Source organism: Leopardus geoffroyi, chromosome A1 (assembly GCF_018350155.1).
Source record: "Leopardus geoffroyi isolate Oge1 chromosome A1, O.geoffroyi_Oge1_pat1.0, whole genome shotgun sequence".
NCBI lineage: Eukaryota > Metazoa > Chordata > Mammalia > Carnivora > Felidae > Leopardus > Leopardus geoffroyi.
In genome coordinates, this window is record NC_059326.1 from 129954178 (window position 1) to 129974125 (window position 19948).

The 19948-nt window shown below is 37.8% G+C and overlaps 1 protein-coding gene across 5 annotated transcripts in view; it reads left to right on the forward strand.

The window, feature by feature from the left end:
• The window catches only part of IPO11 (importin 11), a 197946-nt gene that overhangs the window by 33488 nt on the left and 144510 nt on the right, over positions 1-19948 (forward strand). For all 5 annotated transcript variants that reach the window (XM_045494369.1, XM_045494363.1, XM_045494376.1 and 2 more), the window contains 2 exons: positions 8057-8129; positions 9708-9911. In XM_045494369.1, the coding sequence (XP_045350325.1) occupies positions 8057-8129; positions 9708-9911 (277 nt within the window). The remainder of the gene's footprint in view (positions 1-8056; positions 8130-9707; positions 9912-19948) is intronic.

The window sequence follows — 19948 nt, forward strand, 5'->3', positions numbered from 1 at the left end:
TCGGCTCCTCCCCTGCTCATGCTGTCTCTCTATAATAAATAAACGTTAAAATAAAACAGTCCTCTTGTAAGCATCAGAGGTATTGGCCTGTTGTAGTTTTTTGTATTATCTTTATCTGATTTTGTTATCTGTACTCCCGGCCCCATAGGCTGAATTTGGAAACTTTCCCTCCTCTCTTTTTTGAAATAGTTTGATAAGAATAGGTATTAACTTTAATATGTTAAAGTTGATGTTTACCTTTAAATTTTTGCTAGAATTTGCCTATAAAGCCATCTGGTCCTGGACTTTTGCTTGTTGGGAGGTTTTTGACTACTGATTCAATTTTATTCCTGGTAATTGGTCTTCAAAAAATTTTGTATTCCTGATTCACTTTTGGGAGGTTCTTTATTTTTAGGAATTTATCCATTTCTCATAGGTTGTCCGTTTTGTTGTCATGTAATTTTTCATAATATTCTCTTATAATACTTTATATTTCTGTGGTGTTGGTTGTTGTTTCTCCTCTTTCATTTATGATTTTGAGTCCTCTCTCTCTCTCTCTCTCTCTCTTTTTTTTTTTTTTTTTTTTTTCTTTTTTGGTCTAGCTAAAGGTTTGTCAGTTTTGTTGATCTTTTGAAAAAACCAGTTCCTGGTTTCATTGATCTGTTCTATTGTTTTTTTTTAGTTTCTGTTTGATTGATTTCTGCCCAAGTGTTTATTTTTTCCTTCCTCCTACTGGTTTTGGATTTTGTTATGTTCTTTCTCTAGCCCCTTTAGGTATAAAGGTAGGTTGTTTATTTGAGATTTTCTTGTGTCTTGAGGTAGGCCTGTGTGGCTATAAACTTCACTCTTAGAACAGCTGTTGCTGTATCTCAAAGATTTTGGGCCAAGGGGTTTTCATTTTCATATGTCTCTGTATTTTTTAAATTTCATCTTTGATTTTTTTGGTTGACCCATTCATGGTTTAGTGTATGTTGTTTAACCCCCTGTATTTGTGTTCTTTCTCGATTTTTTTTCATGTGATTGATTTCTTGTTTCATAACATTGTAGTCAGAAAAGTTGCATGGTATGAATTGAGTCCTTTTGAATTTGTTGAGGCTTGTTTTGGGGCCTAATAGGTGATAAGTTCTGGAGATGTGTTCCATGTTCACTATCTTGTTGGATTGTTCCCTTTAAGGTTACCTAGTATCCTTCTTTGTCTCTTGTTACAGTGTTTGTCTTAGAGTCTATTTTGTGTGATGTAAGCATTGCTACCCCATTTTCTTTGGCACTCATTTGCATGATACCTGCTTTTCCATCCCTTTACTTTCCATTTACATTTGTCTTCAGGTCTGAAATTAGTCTCTGATAGGCAGTGTATAGATGGATCTTGCTTTTTTATCCATTCTGTCACGCCATGTCTTTTGATTGGAGTATTTTTTCCATTTGCATTCAGAGTATTTATTGATAGGTCTATACTTACTGCCATTTTGTTACCTGTTTTGTGGTCGCTTTTGTAGTTCTTCTCTAGTCCTTTTTTCTCTAGCTCCTTTCTCTCACAGTTTGATGGCTTTCTTTAGTGATGTACTTGTTTTCTTTCTCTTTATTTTTTGCATGTCTCTTCCAATTTTTTGACTTGTGGTTGCCATTAGATTTACATATGACATCTGCAGATAGCAGTGTATATTAAGTTGATGGTTGCTTAAGTTTGAACCCTTTCTTTACTACTCTCTCTTCCACATTCTTTGTATATGGTGTCATACTTTACACCCTTTTATTGTGCTTCCTACTTTTCTTACTCCTACTTATGGTCTTTTTTTTTTTTTTTTAAACTACAAGAATCCCCTTTAACATTTCTTGTAGGGCTGGTGTAGTGGTCATGAGTTCCTGTAACTTTGGTTTGTCAGTGAAACACTTTCTCTCTCCTGATCTGTGTGACAGCCTTATTGGATACAGTATTCTTGGTTGTAGTTTTTTTTCCCCCCTTTTCTTTCAGCATTTTGAATATATCATGCCACTTTGTGCTGGCCTACAGAGTTTGTTGAAAAATCCCGATTATAGCCTTGTGGGGTTTCCCTTGTATGTAACTGTTTTTTCTTGCTGATTTTGCAAATCTTTCATCACTATTTTTTGTCATTTTAATTACTACTTGTCTTGGTGTGGACCACTTTGGGTTGTTTTTTTGGGAGCTTTCTTTGCCTCTTGGGTTTGGGTGTGTTTCTCTAGATTTGGGAAGTTTCAGCTATTATTTCTTCATGTACATTTTCTGCTTTCTTTTCTCTCTGTTCTCCTTCTGGGATCCCTGTAATGTGAATGTTATTATGCTTGATGGTGTTGCTAAATTCCCTTACTCCATTTTCATTTCGTATTTTTTTTTCTCTTGTTCACCTTGATTACTTACTTTTCACTACTCTGTCCTCCATTCTTCTGCTTCCTCTAATCTATTTACTGCATCCAGTGAATCTTTATTTTAAGCTATTGAGTTGTTCATCTCTGATTGTTTCTTTTTTGTTTTCTGTCTCTTTGTTAAGACCACTGAAGCTGTTCTCTCTTGTCAAGTCCAGTGAGTAGCTATGATCATTACTTTAAATTGTCCTATCGGGCATATTACTTACCTCCATTTCATTTAGCTCTCTTGCTATGATTTTGTCCTGTTCTTTCATTTGGGACACATTCCTCTGTGTCCTCATTTTGTCAGACTCTCTGTATCTGTTCCTGTGTGTTAGGAAAAGTCAGCCACCCCTCCTGATTTTGAAAGTCGTGGCTTAATGAAGAAGGGATCCTGTAGTGCAGTTTCCCATTCACCACAACATGGTGCCTCAGTGATAACTCCTGTGTGTGTTGCATGCACCCTGCTCTTGTGATTGAGCTGTTTTGCTCTTAACTTCCCTCTTAGAACCACTTTTGCTGCATCCCAGAGATTTTGGACCGTTGTGTTTTCATTTGTTATCTTGTATTTTTTTTATTTTTTTATTTCCTGGTTGCCCCATTCATTGTTTAGTAGCTTGTTATTTAACCTCCATGTATTTGTGATCTTGCCAGATTTTTTCTTGTGAATGACTTGTAGTTTCATATCATTGTGGTCATATGTGTGGAATGATTATAGTCTTAATTTGTTGAGGTTTTTTTTTGAGGGCTAATGCGTAATCTATTCTACAGAATTTTCTGTTTGCACTTGTAAAGAATGTGTATTCTCCTGTTTAAGGATGGAATGTTCTGACTATATCTGTTAAATTCCTCTCTTCCAATGTGTCATTCAAAGCCATTTTTCCCTTGCTGATGTCCTGTTTAGATGATCTGTCCATTGATGTAAATGAGATATTAAAGTCCTTTATTATTATTGTGTTATTATGGATTAGTTCTTTTATGTTTGTTATTAACTGTTTTATGTTATGTATTTGGGTACCTGTACTCTGTGTGTGTAAATATTTACTATTATTATATCTTCTTGTATGATTTTTCCCATTTTTTTAAAAACTTTTTAATGTTTATTTTTGAGAGAGAGAGAGAGACAGAGAGACAGAGTGCAAATGACAGAGGGGCAGAGAGAGAGGGAGACACAGAATCTGAAGGCAGACTCCAGGCTCTGAGCTGTGAGCACAGAGCCTGATGTGGGGCTTGAGCCCATGAACCATGACATCATGACCTGAGCCACCCAGGTGCCCCTTTCCCATTATTATTGTATGGTGGCCTGCTTTTCTCTTGGTTCATCTTTTTGTTTTAAAGTTTGTTATGTCTGATATAACCTTGGCTACTTTGGCTTTCTTTTGACATCCGTTTGCATGATAGATGTTTCTGTATCCTCTCTCTTTCAATGGTGGGAGTCCCTTTGGAGTATTCTGGCCCGTTTTGGGGCTGTGTGCACACTACCCGGCTTGTGGCACTGCTTTGTATGGCTCTAGCCAACGAGGTATTGTACGGGGCAGATCCTCGGGAGAATACTGGACTGGGGCACACTGTTAGCAGGCTAGGTGAAGAGCGTTGGTGCTGACTGGTTCCATCATTTGTCTGCATTTCTAGGCTGTGGTTAGGGGAGGGAAATGGTGCGTGATAGCTCCTTTGTTTTTGGAGAAGTCTCCCAAAGCTCCCTGCCTCTCTAGCACAGGCTTTGAGGGTAGTAAACAAATCTCTTTCCCATGTTTTTCAGACTGCTGCCTCTTTGCTTGCTGTTTGTTGTGCTGTCTCTTCAAGGGCAGGGACTCCTACCTTCCCAGCTTTCCCAGAGCTTGCCCAATGATTTTTAATGTTCCAGGGGTAAGCCTCACTGATTATGCGGCTTCGTTGGTTTTTAAGCCACATGTTACAGGGATTGGTCCTCCCTTTGTGTACCTGTGTGTGTCCTTCATGCCTGGGGTACCTGGTGTGGGGGTTTGCTCCTCTTCCCTCTCTGTGCCTATCTCATCCTTCCCTCCTTAGGACAGTCCTGCAGGTCTCTTTTGCTCTTGACCCCGCCTCTGCCCAGCCTGCCCTCTTCAATATTGCCTCTTGTCTACATTTAGCTGTGAAGACTCTGTTCTGTCATTCTTGGGGCCGTTTTCTGGATTATTTACACAAATGTGGGTGTTATCTCATTGTATGTGTGGGAAGATGATTTAAGATTCTCCTACTCCGCCATCTTTCCCTGAAAAGCCAGCAGCAGTAGTGCTTTACATTTATCTTTCTAGTGTTCTTCCTTTCGGTGGTATTGGGCTTCCATCTGGATCCATTTGTTTTCAGCCAAAGAGTTGCCTTTAGCAGTTTTTTGGTGCACATCTGTCAGTGAACACCTTGAAACTAGAAATCTAGTTTTTTTTCTTCTCTTCTTCTTTTTTTTTTTTAAAGTAAGCTCTGCACCAATGGTAGGGATTGAACTTATGGCCCAGAGATGAAGAGTTGCATGCTCTATAGACAGAGCCAGTTAGGTGCCTCTAGAAGTCCATTTTTCCTCATTATATTTTAATCTGGATATTTTCTGCTGACTTCTCTTTAAGTTTGTTACCTTTATTTTGCTATTTTTTAAAAAGTCAATTCTAGGATTTTCCTTTGGTATTTTTTAAAGCATTGTTTTTGAAGTTTATTTATTTTGAGAGAGAGAGAGAGCATGGGCAGGGGAGGGGCAGAGACAGAGGGAGAGAGAGAGAAAATCCCAAGCAGGCTCTGGGCCTCAAACCCACAGACTGAGATCATGACCTAAGCTGAAACCGAGTTAGACACTTAACCTACTAAGCCCCCCAGGCATCCCTATTTTTGTTTTTTGTTTTAAATTTTTTTTTTTTTCAACGTTTATTTATTTTTGAGACAGAGAGAGACAGAGCATGAACGGGGGAGGGGCAGAGAGAGAGGGAGACACAGAATCGGAAACAGGCTCCAGGCTCTGAGCCATCAGCCCAGAGCCCGACGCGGGGCTCGAACTCACGGACCGCGAGATCGTGACCTGGCTGAAGTCGGACGCTTAACCGACTGCGCCACCCAGGCGCCCCTGTTTTTTGTTTTTAAATGAATTCCAGCTCTGTGGTGAAATAGTACAGTTTTCATCTATTTTGATCAACAAATTCGTAATTTTTTTAAGGTGTGATTTTGATAATTACAATGTCTGTATTTCCTGTGTGTGGTGTTTTTGTTTGTTTTTTCTTTTTTCTTTCTTTTCTTGTTTTTTTTTGTTTTTGTTTTGGCATGGCACCCACTGTGGGACTTGAACTCAGTACCCTGAGGTCAAGACCTGAGCTGAGATCAAGAGTTGCATGCTTAACTGAGCCACCCATGTGCCCTGTGTATCTCCTATTTAAAAAAAAAATGTTTTTTTTTTTTTTACATTTTGTTTATTTTTTGAGAGAGACAGAGACAGAGCACAAGTATGGGAGGGGCATAGAGAGAGGGAGACACAGAATCGGAAGCAGGCTCCAGACTCTGAGCTGTCAGCACAGAGTCCGACGCGGGGCTCAAACTCATGGATCGTGAGCTCATGACCTGAGCCGAAGTCGGATGCTTAACCTACTGAGCCACCCAGGCACCCTTGTGTCTCCTATTTTTATTTGTGTTTTGATTTTAATAACTTTTACCTGGTTTGTGGTATACATAGTCAGTTTTTGACTGAACGCTAAGCATTGTTGAGGGAAAATTGGAGAGGCTTGGAATTTTGTTATTTTTCTTTAGAGAAAATTTTAATTTTTTCCAGGCAGGCAAATAGAATATGACTTCAACCTTGACTTAGTTGAGGGTGGTCTCTTTCTGGTTTACTTTTTTTTTTTTTTTATTTTTTTTTTATATGTTTTTATTTATTTTGAGAGCCAGCAGGGGAGGGTCAGAGAGAGAGAGAGGGAGACACAGAATCTGAAGAAGGCTCCAGGCTCTGAGCTGTCAACACAGAGCCCCATGCGGGGCTCAAATCAATGAACCACGAGATCATGACCTGAGCCGAAGTTAAACCCTTAACCACCTGAGCCTCCCAGGAACCCCATCTTTCTGGTTTACTCTTAATCCTAATTTTTAGCCTTCTTTGGGTTTCAGCTGCAATCTTTGGGTGTTTACCAAAGTATTGCCTTACTGGTTCGCCCTGAGCGTCAGTTTTTGCCTTTTCAGCGCTTGAGACCTAGCGAAATCTCTTAGCTCATTAGTCATGTAGTTCCTGCTTTGATTTTTTATGGGCGATAGCTCCAGGGGAAGTGTTCTGGTTCATCACAGTTCCTCTCCCTTTTTTCTAGACCTTCATCTTTCAAGTCATGGCTGCCTACATTGTTTTAGATGCTGCATTACTTTCTTCAGTCTGCCATAACTACCTACCAGAAACTGGGTAGCTTACAACAACAGAATTGTGTTGTCCTGCAGTTCAGGAGGCTAGAAATCTAAGGTGAAGATGCTTGTCAAGGCTTTGCTTATTCTGAAGGTCCTAGGGAAAAATCTTTCCTTGTCTCTTTTTAGTCTCTGTTTGTGGTCTGCAATTGTTAGGGGTTTTTGGCTTGCAGTTGTAATCCCAGTCTCTGCCTCCATCATCACATGGCCGCCTTTTCACGTGTTTCTTCCGTGTCTGTCCACGTTTTCCTTTCCTTGTAAAGGGCACCACCAGTCATTGGATCAGGGCCCACCCTAATTTGTTATGACCTCATTCTGACTTGATTACATCAGCAAGTGTCCAGTTTTAAAATAAGGTCACATTCAGAGATACTTGGGGTTAAGGCTTGAACATATCTTTTTGGAGGGACACAGTTCTACTCAACAGAGAGATGCCTTAACACTTAAAAAACAAAAAGTTGTATATCACTTTTATAGCTGATCTTACTGGGATGGTTCATCTGATACCATCTACTCTATCATAGCCATAATGGAAAACCTTAATATGGGGGCTTTAAAATGTAATTTTTAAAAAAACAATACATTCATATATTTCAAAAATCAAAATGTGTATACTCTAATAGTGAATATTCTCCATCCTGGTCTTTTGCTCTTGTAGTTTACTAACTCATTTGCAGGCAGAATTGTTAGTATTGTTTTTATCCTTCCTGGAGATGTAAAATGAAAAATTATAAATTAGTTGATTTTTTTTTTAATGTTTATTTTTGAGAGAGAGAACATGTGCAGGCGTGGGAGGGGCAGAGAGAGGTGGACAGAGGCTCTTAATCAGGCTCTGCGCTGATACAGCAGGGGCCCTCAAGGCCCCCTAAACTAGCTGATTTCTAATAAGTCTTTAATTGCAAATATCCTCTGATTCCTGATCCCTTCCCCTATAGAATAACCTCACTCAGATTTTATAAAAGATGTCAGTGGAAGGCTAATATTTATTCATACACACTTTTTTTTTTTTTTTTTTAGAAACCATTAATTTTTTTAGGCAACTATTTTTATATTAATAAAGCAGATGTCACAGTACCACATTTGTCATTCTGGATTTGTCTTATTTCCTGTTGCTTACTATTTTGTACTTTATATTCACTTGTGAAGGAGCTTTACACTTAGGAATTACTTGATGTGTCAATATACAAGTAATGGCAATAATTCTATTTATTTACCAAAACTAATGAGTGGCCTCTTTTTTGAAAGGCTTTTTATTGTTAAAATTCAAAGTAGTGCTTACCTATGTTTATTGTTAGGTAGCATCCTCTTGCATAATGAATTAATCTTTTTACAGTGCTCTCTCAGAGGAGGAGAAATCTACGTTGCGTGCAGGGCTAATCACCAACTTCAACGAACCAGTAAACCAGGTTAGTGAGAAAATGAATGCTAAGTATGCTTTCTGTTCCCCTACTTTCTACTTCGTTTCCAAACTAATTTTGTTTTTTGGCAGGAAAAATGCAATTTTATCATGTCTATTCGTAATATTTGTGGGTTTTAAATTTTGAGGTTAATTTCTAGCTGTCAAGAATTTTTGTTATATTTGGCTGTTTTAAAATTCAGAAGTCATTTTAAGAAATACAGCATTGAAAGCAAGTTTCTATATATTTCTAGTCTTATTGCATAGAAATTAATTTTAATGATTTGTTATTCTCTACCTCCTTTTTAAAATTTTATTTGAATGTTTATTCATTTTTGAGAGAGCGAGCGAGCAGGGTAGGGGCAGAGAGAGCAAGGGACAGAGGATCTGAAGCGGGCTCTGTGCTCTCAGCAGCAAGCTCAGTGCAGGGTCTAAACTCACAAACCTGAACCCATAAGATCATGACCTGAGGGGAAATTGGATGGATGCTCAGACCACCCAGGCACCCCATTCCCCTCCTTTTTTTAAACTACAGTATATCTTGTCTATTCCCGACACCCATGACATTTTCACTTCTCCCTATATACTGTAATAGATTATTCAGTTCCATTTCTCTTTCCTTTACAGTGAGATTTTGCGTGTAAGAATGTTTTGCATATGGATTCAAAAATTCTTAAATTTTTACAAGTTACTATTTATTACACTTAATCATTTTAATTTGAATATTTAGTCTCACTGGATTTTGTGATGTATCTAATCCAGTTTTATCTCAATCTGTTCTACAGTGATCTTAGTTCTCTGCTTTGTAGTCCCTTGAAGGAGGTGAGGGAAGATTGGGATTAAAGAAGTATTTCTCACTGGGGCAGGAGATGGTTGGGAGGGGTTTGTGATAAACCATTGCTTAATATGTTCTGTCAGCCAGCATTTGGGAAACACTGATCTGTACAAATGTCATTATTTACAAACATAATATTTGATGTTCATTTCTACTCTTAGGTCAGTGATTCTCAAACTTTGTGATCTTATAACTTCTTTATTCTGCTAAAATAAAATGGCACATTATATCTTGATATTTACTGTGTTATCAATTGAAACAAATTTTTTAATATTAATAAAACCATTACTTGTTAACATAAATAGAATTTAAAAAAAATGAACCATAGTTGTTTTCCCCAACACATACATATTTAAGGAGAAGAGTGGCATTGTTTTGCATTATTGTTTATCTCCATAGTGTCTGGATATTTAAAAGAAAACATCTAGATTTTCATATCTGCTGCTTCCTATACTGTGTTGCCAAGTATTATTTTAGGAAAAGTTACATGAAGAACATCTAGCATCACAGTGATAAATTAAAGAGAGACCTTGCAGATCCCTGAAAGGGTCTTAGCCCCCTTCCCCTCTTCAAGGGATTCATAGACCATACTTGGTGAACCACTGTCTTAAGTAAGAAGTTTTCGGTGAAATTGTATTCGCTTTTGTCAAATGTATAACTGACCAGAAGGTAATTTTCAACTGTGAATGCATTCCCTATCTGTTGCTTTGATTATATATGTGTGTTTCTGATGACTACTTTGTTTCCCTTTAGATTGCAACTCAGATTGCAGTGCTGATTGCAAAAGTTGCTAGATTGGACTGTCCTAGACAGTGGCCTGAACTCATTCCCACTCTTATAGAATCTGTGAAAGTCCAAGATGATCTTCGACAGCACAGAGCATTACTTACCTTCTATCATGTTACCAAGACTCTGGCTTCCAAACGTCTGGCTGCTGATAGGAAATTGTTTTATGATGTAAGTGATTTAACATAGTTAATTTTGTTTATGAAAACTGCTACTTGTGTAGAAATGTTTGTAATTTTACTCCTCTATTGTATCAAAAGATTATGAATTCTTTCCATTTGACCTTAGAAAGTTTAGAATAATAGATAACATCTAAAAGATTTTAAACTGGATAGTGATGCGACCCATAAGATGGCTAGGTTGCCAGAAGCGGGGTATTGGTTGGTAGAGAACAGTCTGAAGGCAGAGACTGTTTTGAGGGTATTGAAGTTCACATGGGAAAAAGAAGCTGCGGTAAAAGGGAGCATTTATGAGGGATAGAGCTGAAATTCAGAAAGTTAAAATTTTGACTTGCTTGGGTAATTGATGGATGTAGGTCAGATGTAGGGAGGGAGTTTGACATAACTGGTGGGTGAGAGCCCTTTATTGGTTGTTTTAACACCATTTGTTGAAAAGACTTTGCTTTTTTCATTCACTTACTTTGACATTTTTGTATTTGACTGTTTTCACCTTACTAAAGTAGTGATTTTCATGCTGTTCAACCTGTTTTGGACTGCACCTTGTAACACTGGTAACTCTCATAGTATTTTTGCCTTTTGTAAGCCTCACTTTGACCATATAATTTGGGAATCTGCATTTTTAACAGGCTCCCCAGGTGAGTCTTACATACATCAAAGTTTAGGCCAGAATTCCATTAGGTTCCCTATACTTTCTTTAAAAAAAAATTTTTTTTTTTTAGTGTTTGTTTATTTTTGATAGTCGGGGGGCAGAGAGAGAGGCAAAGATTCTGAAGCAGGCTCCTGTCTCTAACCTGTCAGCACAGAGCCTGATGTGGTGCTTGAACTCCCAAACTGAGAGATCATGACCTGAGCTGAAGTCACATGCTTAAGAGACTGAGCCACCCAGGTGCCCTGGTTCTCTTTACTTTTAACCTAGTGGTTTTAAATAGCCAATCTTAGATTTATTCAAGGATGTTGAATATAAGAGAAATTGTGTTTGTTGAAGATTGCTTTTTAGATCATTGTTGCTTTTGCTTGGTAGCCAACTAGGATTTTTTTAAAAAAGTTTATTTTCATTTATTTTGAGAGAGAGAGCGTGCGCGCGCACACAGACACACACAGACACACACACACACACATACACACACACACACTATTTGGGGATGGGCAGACAGAGAGAGAGAGAAAGAGAATCCCAAGCAGGCTCTGTGCTGTCTGTGCAGAACCCAAGGCAGCGCTAGATCTCATGAACCATGAGATCGTGACCTGGGCTGAAATCAGGAGTTGAACACTTAACCAACTGAGCCCCCCAGGTGCCCCAAAAGCCAACTAGGATTTAAAAACTGGACTGTTTATCCTCTTAGGTTTTTCTGTGAATTTCTTGCTGATTTTTCTCACCTTTATCCTCATCTTACAGCTTTCCACTTAACTTTCATATTTGCTGTTTTCCGAAATCAAGTGTCTAAAGATTGTTACAGTTATTTTGTCAAAGAGTACCCTTCTGTAAAGTCTCAATTCATAGTTCAACTTTCCTGAGTTGTACTCTCATAACGTGTTGTTTTAGTTTTAGGTATAATTTATATTCAGCTTAAGCAGTCTCTACAAATTGTATTTTTTTTCCCCTAAAGTCATGCTCATTTATTTTACAAATTGTGCCTAATCAGAGGCTGTATTCTGAATAGCCTGTTTGACTTAGCTTTCTCACCCTTTCAACTTTCTTGGCTCATTTACTTGTAGTATGAGGCTGTTTCTTCTGTATATGCAGTAAAGTATAGGTCTACCTAGCATCTTGTGTGTACTTTCAGCATAGTATCAGTTCCATAGTGCTGACTTTCACTTGTTGACTTATCTTTCTTAGATCCCCTACACTATGAGTTTCATGAGAGAGGAATGTAAGCCTTTATTGTTACAGTCTTACTGTCAAGTTCAGAAGAATGCATATGAGTGGGTGGTGCTCAATAAATGTTAAATGAATATATAGAAGAGGAGACTTGTTCTACATACCTTCTAGGTTTCAAAGTGGCATAGTGCAAAACTTAAAAGAGCAGGAGTTTTGGGAAAATATGCAAAAACCTAAGATACCTGGAAAAAAATTCAGCTTAACGCCTTCAATTTAGATTGAAGTAGCCAAACCTGGAAACATGGAGCATGAGTGAGTTTGGGCCCCATGTGCGGCGGGTTGGGGGGGGTCTGTGCTGACAGCTCAGAACCTGGAGCCTGCTTCAGATTCTGTGTCTCCCTCTCTCTGCCCCTCCCGCATTCATGCTCTTTCTTTCTCTTAAAAATAATTAAACATTAAAAAACATTTAAGAAAAAAAAGGAACTTTGCTAGTTAATAATGTGTAGCCCCTGTTATTTAGGTAATCTAAAAGGTAGGAAAGTTTTCTTTAATAATACTTTTACTATAATGCTAAGATGGTCTTCATGTACTATATTAGTTTCCTACAGAAATAAATAAAATGTAAGCTCATAGCTGAGCTAGTTGCTATAGCACAGTATTGCAGTGTGCACTTAAAAGTGCAGCCTGCTACTCTTTGTGTGCCAACAATTTCTATATTCTATTTTTCTTTCACATTAAAATAATTTATGCTCTTTTCAGGGGTGACATATTAGAAAATCAGCAGTTGAGAGAAAATTGTTTTGCAGTAACAAAATTGAGCTTGATTTGACACACACAAGAGTTTGTTTTTTATAAACAGTATGCTTTTCACAGAAACTTGAATATAAAAAAGTTGATATAAAGTACTGTTAAAATCAAAATCTGGGGGCGCCTGGGTGGCGCAGTCGGTTAAGCGTCCGACTTCAGCCAGGTCATGATCTCGCGGTCCGTGAGTTCGAGCCCCGTGTCAGGCTCTGGGCTGATGGCTCAGAGCCTGGAGCCTGTTTCCGATTCTGTGTCTCCCTCTCTCTCTGCCCCTCCCCCGTTCATGCTCTGTCTCTCTCTGTCCCCAAAAAAATAAATAAAGGTTGGAAAAAAAAAAAATCAAAATCTGGAGTTATGAAAACAAGGGAACTTGAGGTACAAATAGTTATTCTAATGCAATTATAAATGTTTTAACCAAATATTTTGTAGACATGTGTAACTTGTAAAATTATATGCTGTGGTAAAGGAAGCAATCCAAACTTAAAAAGAGGAAAAGATTTTTTGAAAGCAGCAATATATTGTACTTGTTGTTAGAAAACAAGTGGACAGGTTAACAGGTGTGAGAAGAAATGTTTTCCAGTGTAGAATGCTTTTTTGTACTGAACAGCTTTGCGATTTTGAGCAAGATACTTAAACTTGGTGATTCTTTAAAACCCTTTCAGTTCTAAATTAATATTGTAAGAGTAGTATATAATACATATAAAGTACAAAATACACATGTTACTCAACTGTTCATGTTGCTGATAAGGCTTCTGGCCAACAATAGGCTGTTAGTAGTTAGGTTTGGGGGGAGTCAAAAGTTACTCATAAAATTTTGACTGAGTGTGGCGGTAGGAGTTGGCTCTAACCGTCATGTTGTTCATAGGTCAGTTGTACTTCAGAATAGTCTTCCCTCACTTGTTGGGATGAGCACTTGGATGATATATGTAAGCAATGAACCACTAAATTCTGTTCTTGAAAAAAAAATTTAAAAAAGGTGCTTCCTCAGAATTGTGGTCTATGTTGCGTCAGGATAAGATCACATGACTGTGTATGTGCTTATGCTATGTGTATACAATTGACTGATCCCATGAATGTGAGAGTAAAAGAAAATGAGTAAGTATGCTCGTAAAAAGTGTGAAAAACAAGCTGAAGCAAGAGAAAGGAATAAAAGATTGTTCTGGAAGGAAAATAAAAAAGAACAGTCTTCTTGATGAGTTACTTTGTTTTCTAAATAAGTTAAGAAAATGGAACCACGTGACTACTTTGAGATGGATTGATTAGTATAAGAATGCTCAGCCAAGTGTCACAGTCTTTCACACTTACTCCTTAGAAACCTCTAACTTCATGATGTGATCCCTGGGGGAAATTTCCAAACAGTGGAAAGTATGAATGTCCAATGTGAGACTACCTGGGTGCCACTTAATATGGTATAGCCTTTAGGATATTATACTGTAGTAAAATTTACTTAAAATATAAATGTGTGTTTTTAAGTCCTCGGATAGGTGAAATAGCTTGTTTTTAGTTTTGTTTGGGTAATTTTAATTGTCCCACCAAATGCCATGTTAATTCTAGATCTTGTCTCTTGCTCTGCCAAATTTTATATTGGCTTTTAAAAACATATTATTTAAAGAATGGCTCCAACTTTTATAAAGGGTAATTTCTGCTGCTATGAACTTGTGTGAGGATTTGAGAATGTTATGTCTCTGTCTATTGTTACAGTAATGGGAAGGAAAGAACCTATTGGTGGGAACTTTTTTTTTTTTTTTAAGTTTATTCATTTTTGAGAGAGAATGCAAGCAGGGGAGGATCAGGAAGAGAGAGGGAGAGAGAATCCCAAGCAGGCTCTGTGCTGTCAGCACGGAGCCCAGCTTGAGACTCAAGGTCATGAACTGTGAAATGACTTGAACAGAAATCAAGAGTCGGATGCTTAAAGGACTGAGCACCCAGGTGCTCCTTTTGGTGGGAACTTTTAAGGGAGGAGAGACTCAACAGGACTAGCTTGATCAAAAACAAAACAAAAAAACAAAAAACAAAAAACTGTGTGCTGAACACTGAACAGGAGGATTTTATTTTATACATTTTGAGGAGTGAGGGGGAGAGAGGGAGAAAATGAGCAGGAGAGGGGCAGAGAGAGACAGAGAGAGGGAATCCCAAGTAGGCTTTGCCCTGACAGTGCAGAGCCCAATGCTGGACTTAAACTCATGCAAGATCAGATTGTGACCTGAGCCGAAGTGGAGTCAGCTGCTTAACAGACTGAGCCACCCAGGCGCTCCAGGGAGAATTTTAGTATAGCATGGTGCTTATCCTTTCTGTAGTACACAATCTCTTACCTGACTCCTAGGAAAAGGGGCTCGTAAAAAGGAGAATAAAAACTCAAAAAATTTATTGCTGAAGTCTCTATAAGTTGCTCTTGAAGTAGTGTTCTTTGCTCTTTCCATCTGACAAATCCATTGTATTGGATGCCTGAGACACAGCTGTGAACAAAGATAAGGTCCCAAATGGGGAGGGAGGGTAGTTTCACCTTTTCTTCACTCCTAACGAATTGTGATACTTTGGATACATGAGAGCATCATGTAGGCACCAGTGGCAGAAGACAGGTTTGTGGCTGTGTTAGGATTAGAGGACTTTAGGGATCTGTAAGATGGGTCACAGCGACCCTTGTGGGCCTCAGTTATACCGGTGGCGTGTTTGAGAACAAAAGGAAAATGAGTTTGCTAAAAGATATGTAGGTAACATGTGTTACTGGTCTTTAGGAATGTCCTTCAGTGACAGTGAATAGATATCAGTTGAGACATTGGCAGTTTGATTGGAAATTGTTTTTGAGGTAGATAGATCTTGTACCCACCAGAGTTTCTGTCGTGAGACATTTTGGTAATTTTATATATATATATACATATATCTATATATATATCTATATATATAGATATATATATATATATCTATATATATAGATATATATATATCATGAGTAAATGGAAGCAAATTTATATTTAAGCCTTATATTAAAGAAAAAAATGATGACTACCAAAATAACTACCTTTTTTGTCATTAAGAACATACAGGTGTTTTTAAAATTTCTTGTTATGAAATACTTAATATAAATTGCCATATACCCATCACTAAGATTTAGCAGTTTGCATTGTGTCATTTTTGTTTTATCACTTTTATCCTAAGGTATTTTAAAGTAATTTAAAGATTTCATGAGATTTTATTATGAAATACTTGAGTATTCATCTGTAAAAAGATTATTTTGTTTATTATCATTTAACTTTTACCAACCTAAGAAAAGTAAAAATAGTGATTTAATACCATTTGATACTTTCAGCACATTTTCTACATTGTTCTCAAATATAGTTTAACAAGTGGTTGGTTTGAGCCAGAAGAATGACTTAAGGTGGATACATTTGGTTGTCTCCTAAGTGTGTTTTAATTTAGAATAATATTCATTTCCTTCCCCCCCCCCCTTTTTTTTTCCACGCCACTCACTTGGTAAAAGATTTCGTTCAAATGTCTTACAGGATGTTGTACATTATGTATGTGTTGATTTTACGCCTTATTGATTAGAATGAGGTTAAGCAGGTTTTACCACTATTAGATTATGGGTAATATTTTGTGCCCCACTATTGGTGATTAATTACAAGACATTGATTTTTAAAGTTTTTCAGGCTAATTTTTCTTAGGGGAAAGTTGTTAGAACAGTGGTCTTGAGGGTAAAAAAGCATAAGAATATTTTAAATGCCAGAAGAAATCAAACGTCCTGTAATGGTTCCCTTTTGACATCCAAGGAATCAAGTCTTGGGACTTATCAGTTAAAATCACTCAGCAGCCAGTGGGCGGCGCTGTGTCTTGTGGTTTAGGAAAAGAAAATGCAAGTATTGATGGATCTTGTAAACCAGTACCTAAAATGTTTCGTTAAATTATTTTCATATTGTCTTACTGAATTGTCTCCCTTCTGCCTCTCTATTTTTGAGAAGAAAATGTAGAAGAAATATTTTTTATTTCACCTATTTCATTTTTTCCCCTTTTCCCACTGAGCCTTCTGTAAGCATACATCAGTTGGTGTTTTCTGGAGCAGGTAGAAGCTTGAGTGTGTAGGATAGCTGACAGTGTTTCTTCCCAAGTTCTTTTGGTCTCTTTCTTCATTATCTGTCTTTGTCCTTTTACTGTTGGGCTGAGAGGGTAGTGCCATTGCTGCCTCTTCATTTCAGCCATTTCTGTGTAGAGACCTTTTTTTTTGTAGGCTAGTTAAAATTTTTTTTTTTCAACGTTTATTTATTTTTGGGACAGAGAGAGACAGAGCATGAACGGGGGAGGGGCAGAGAGAGAGGGAGACACAGAATCGGAAACAGGCTCCAGGCTCTGAGCCATCAGCCCAGAGCCCGACGTGGGGCTCAAACTCACGGACCGCGAGATCGTGACCTGGCTGAAGTCGGACGCTTAACCGACTGCGCCACCCAGGCGCCCCATGTAGGCTAGTTAAAAAGAATCTTGAATAGAGCTTTGATAGATGCCTAATGCCCTTAACCACGTGCTTAGCTCCAGACCTGGAACATAAGACAAAGGAGAATATTGATTAAAAGTTTACCCCATATACTACTGGTTTTTTCTTGATTTGTGCCTTAAATGCTGTATGGCTTCATTCAGCAATACGTGCTGTGTGCCAAAGCTACTTAGGTGCTTTTCATATTTTATGACTAATTAAAGGGGCACTTTCATACTATTAACTTTTCAGGGCTAGAAAGAAGGAAGAATTAATAAATAAAGATCTGTGTCCTTAATATCTAAAAACCTTATGGCATTGTTTTTTTAAGAAATGGGGATGCAAATTCCAAACGTTATTGACAGTTTCTTAAGGCAGAATGGTAGAACTTTGGATATTCTGAGTTATGCAACTTTCTTACACATGTTTAAAAAAGGAAAAGAGGACGATTTTATGGAGCAACATAGAATTTTATTAGGATGACTTTGATTCTACCATGATGAAATACTTCCTTTTGTTTACTTTTCTGACGTTGAGAACCTTTGGTTCAGTATTCACAGTTGTTCTGTGGTATATTTTGTTTTTTGTGTTGGGTGTGAGTGGGGAGGATTTTATGTTTGGTATGTATATTGTAATTTACATTCTGCATATGCAGGTGGTAGCATTCTGTAAAGGGATATTCTCCTGGTAATAAGAAGTAGTGCCTGAAAAAATTATAACAGTAGAATAGTTATGCCATTTTGCTATTGTTCTTATAAAACACCTTTAAAAATAAATCTGACGTGTTTTTGTTAGCTAAGATGCAAGGAGAAGTTACTCAAAGAGGACTAAAAGTTAACAGTAGAAGGAAGGAGGGGAAGGGACAAAAGCAGGGAAGAAATGTGTTTTGTTTTGCCAAACCGGCAGTTCTAGCCAAGGAGACTCCCAACTAGGTGTTGCATCTGAGAGCTCCTTGCTTTGTGTATCTCCCCTGGTAGCCCCTTACATGAGTCAGTTTGAGCTGGGTTGGAGCTGAGGACCTGCACGGAAGCCCTTCGGAGTTGTCTTGAAGTTACATTTAGTTCATTATAATACTAAGGTCTCCTATGGGCAGAGTTTTCTCCCATTTTTTGAACATGGGATATATGCACTAGCAAGCATGTTGACATGCTGTGCATGTGTACTTGAACCAAGGTGCATATGGGAGCTCCCTGCCACTGCCCTTGATACACTGAATAAAGGCTTCCTGCACTAACCCCACAGGGACAGAGTTCTTTGAGAGCCATCTCCCTGTCTCCTTACTTGTAACAAGTAATACAGAATTCGTTACTTTCAACACTTCCTTGGGTTGTGTTCCATTTGATGCACTCCCAAGCAGTGGACCTCTCAAATAGGGTCACAGTTTGAAAATATGCTGATGGTTTAGGCTGACAGGTTATCATATATATATGATATATGTTTGTTTATTTTGAGAGAGAGGGACAGCACAAGCGTTTGAGCCAGGAAGGGGCAGAGAGAGAGGGAGAGAGGATCTCAAGCCAGCTCCTTGCTGTTATCACAGAACCTGATGCAGGGCTTGATCCCATGAACTGAGATCATGACCTGAACCCAAATCAAGAGTCGGACACTTAAATGACTGAGCCACCCAGGTGCCTTTCGTTATATATTTTTTTCTTGAGCTGGTGTCAGATTCCATTTGGTCAACTTTTTTGCTCAAGCTTAAGCTTATTTTTAAGGAACTAGGGAATGGTTCATTACTATTTTCTTTCTGGAGTCTGGCATGTACTGTTTGAGGAGGGCATTGAGAATTAGAAGGCCCCATGACTCTTAGGATTAATGAATGGAACTTGCTCCAAATTTTATATGTATATAAAAATTATATAAGAAGAATGTTCAGTTTGTATTAGGTATTCCATGTAAATAATGGAGCAAAAGTACATGTTTTTCTGTTGAGTGGTGTAGAAAGGGTGAGATTTGTAGAAGAACCTTAGGTGAGATTCTGATTCACACAATTTATTGTATCCATATTAAGAGCATTATTGATCTTAGTGAATTTGGGGAATTTTTCCTTTTTGTTATGAAAATAAAATTCTACCATTATTGAATTGTTATATAACTTTTGGAACATAGGGTTTACTCTATTGACTCTGCCTATATGGGTATTAAGAGATATTAGAACATAGCTATTAAAAATGTAAGCTCTGAGCACCTTCTTTGGTTTCATTCCTTCCTCTTCCTCTTAATTATATATGCTCTTTGCTCTTGTGCAAGTTGACTTCATCTTTTTTGTACCTCAGTTTTCTTATTGTAAAATGGGGATAATACCTACTTTGTAGGAGGTGATGGTTAAATAAGGTGATGAAGGTAAACCAAGAGCATTGCCTAGTGCAGAGTAGGGTTCACTAAATGTCTGAATGTTGAAATGTCTGAATGTCTAAGTTATAATGTTAGCTTTGTTATTTTTATCATATAGTTAACATGAACTGCATAAATACTTGTTTTTTATGAAACAGAAAAGAGTTCAAGTGACCTCACATAACAGTGATAGAAAATTTTTTTTTATAGACAGTCCTGCACATTAAAATTTTTTTTTGTTTTAATCCCTATTTTTGGGAGGGAAAGAGGCAGTGTGAGCAGGGGAGGAACAGATAGGGAGACACAGCATCTGGAGCCAGCCTGCTTCAGATGCTGTGTCTCCCTCTCTCTGTGCCCCTTCCCCACTCATGCTCTGTCTCTCTCTCTCAAAAATAAATAAATGTTAAACAAACAAAAAAAAAATAGAGATGTGAAGGAGACTAGAAAATAATTTGTAAGCAAGAGGTTGGTTTAGAATGCTACTGTTTTCGTATGTGGAATTTGGGTAAGGCACCCCTTAGATTTTATTTACTAAAGAGAGTATAAAACGGATGTAAAAATTATAGACAAGGCTATAGACTTCAGTTAACCTGGTTGAAATATTTGCTAC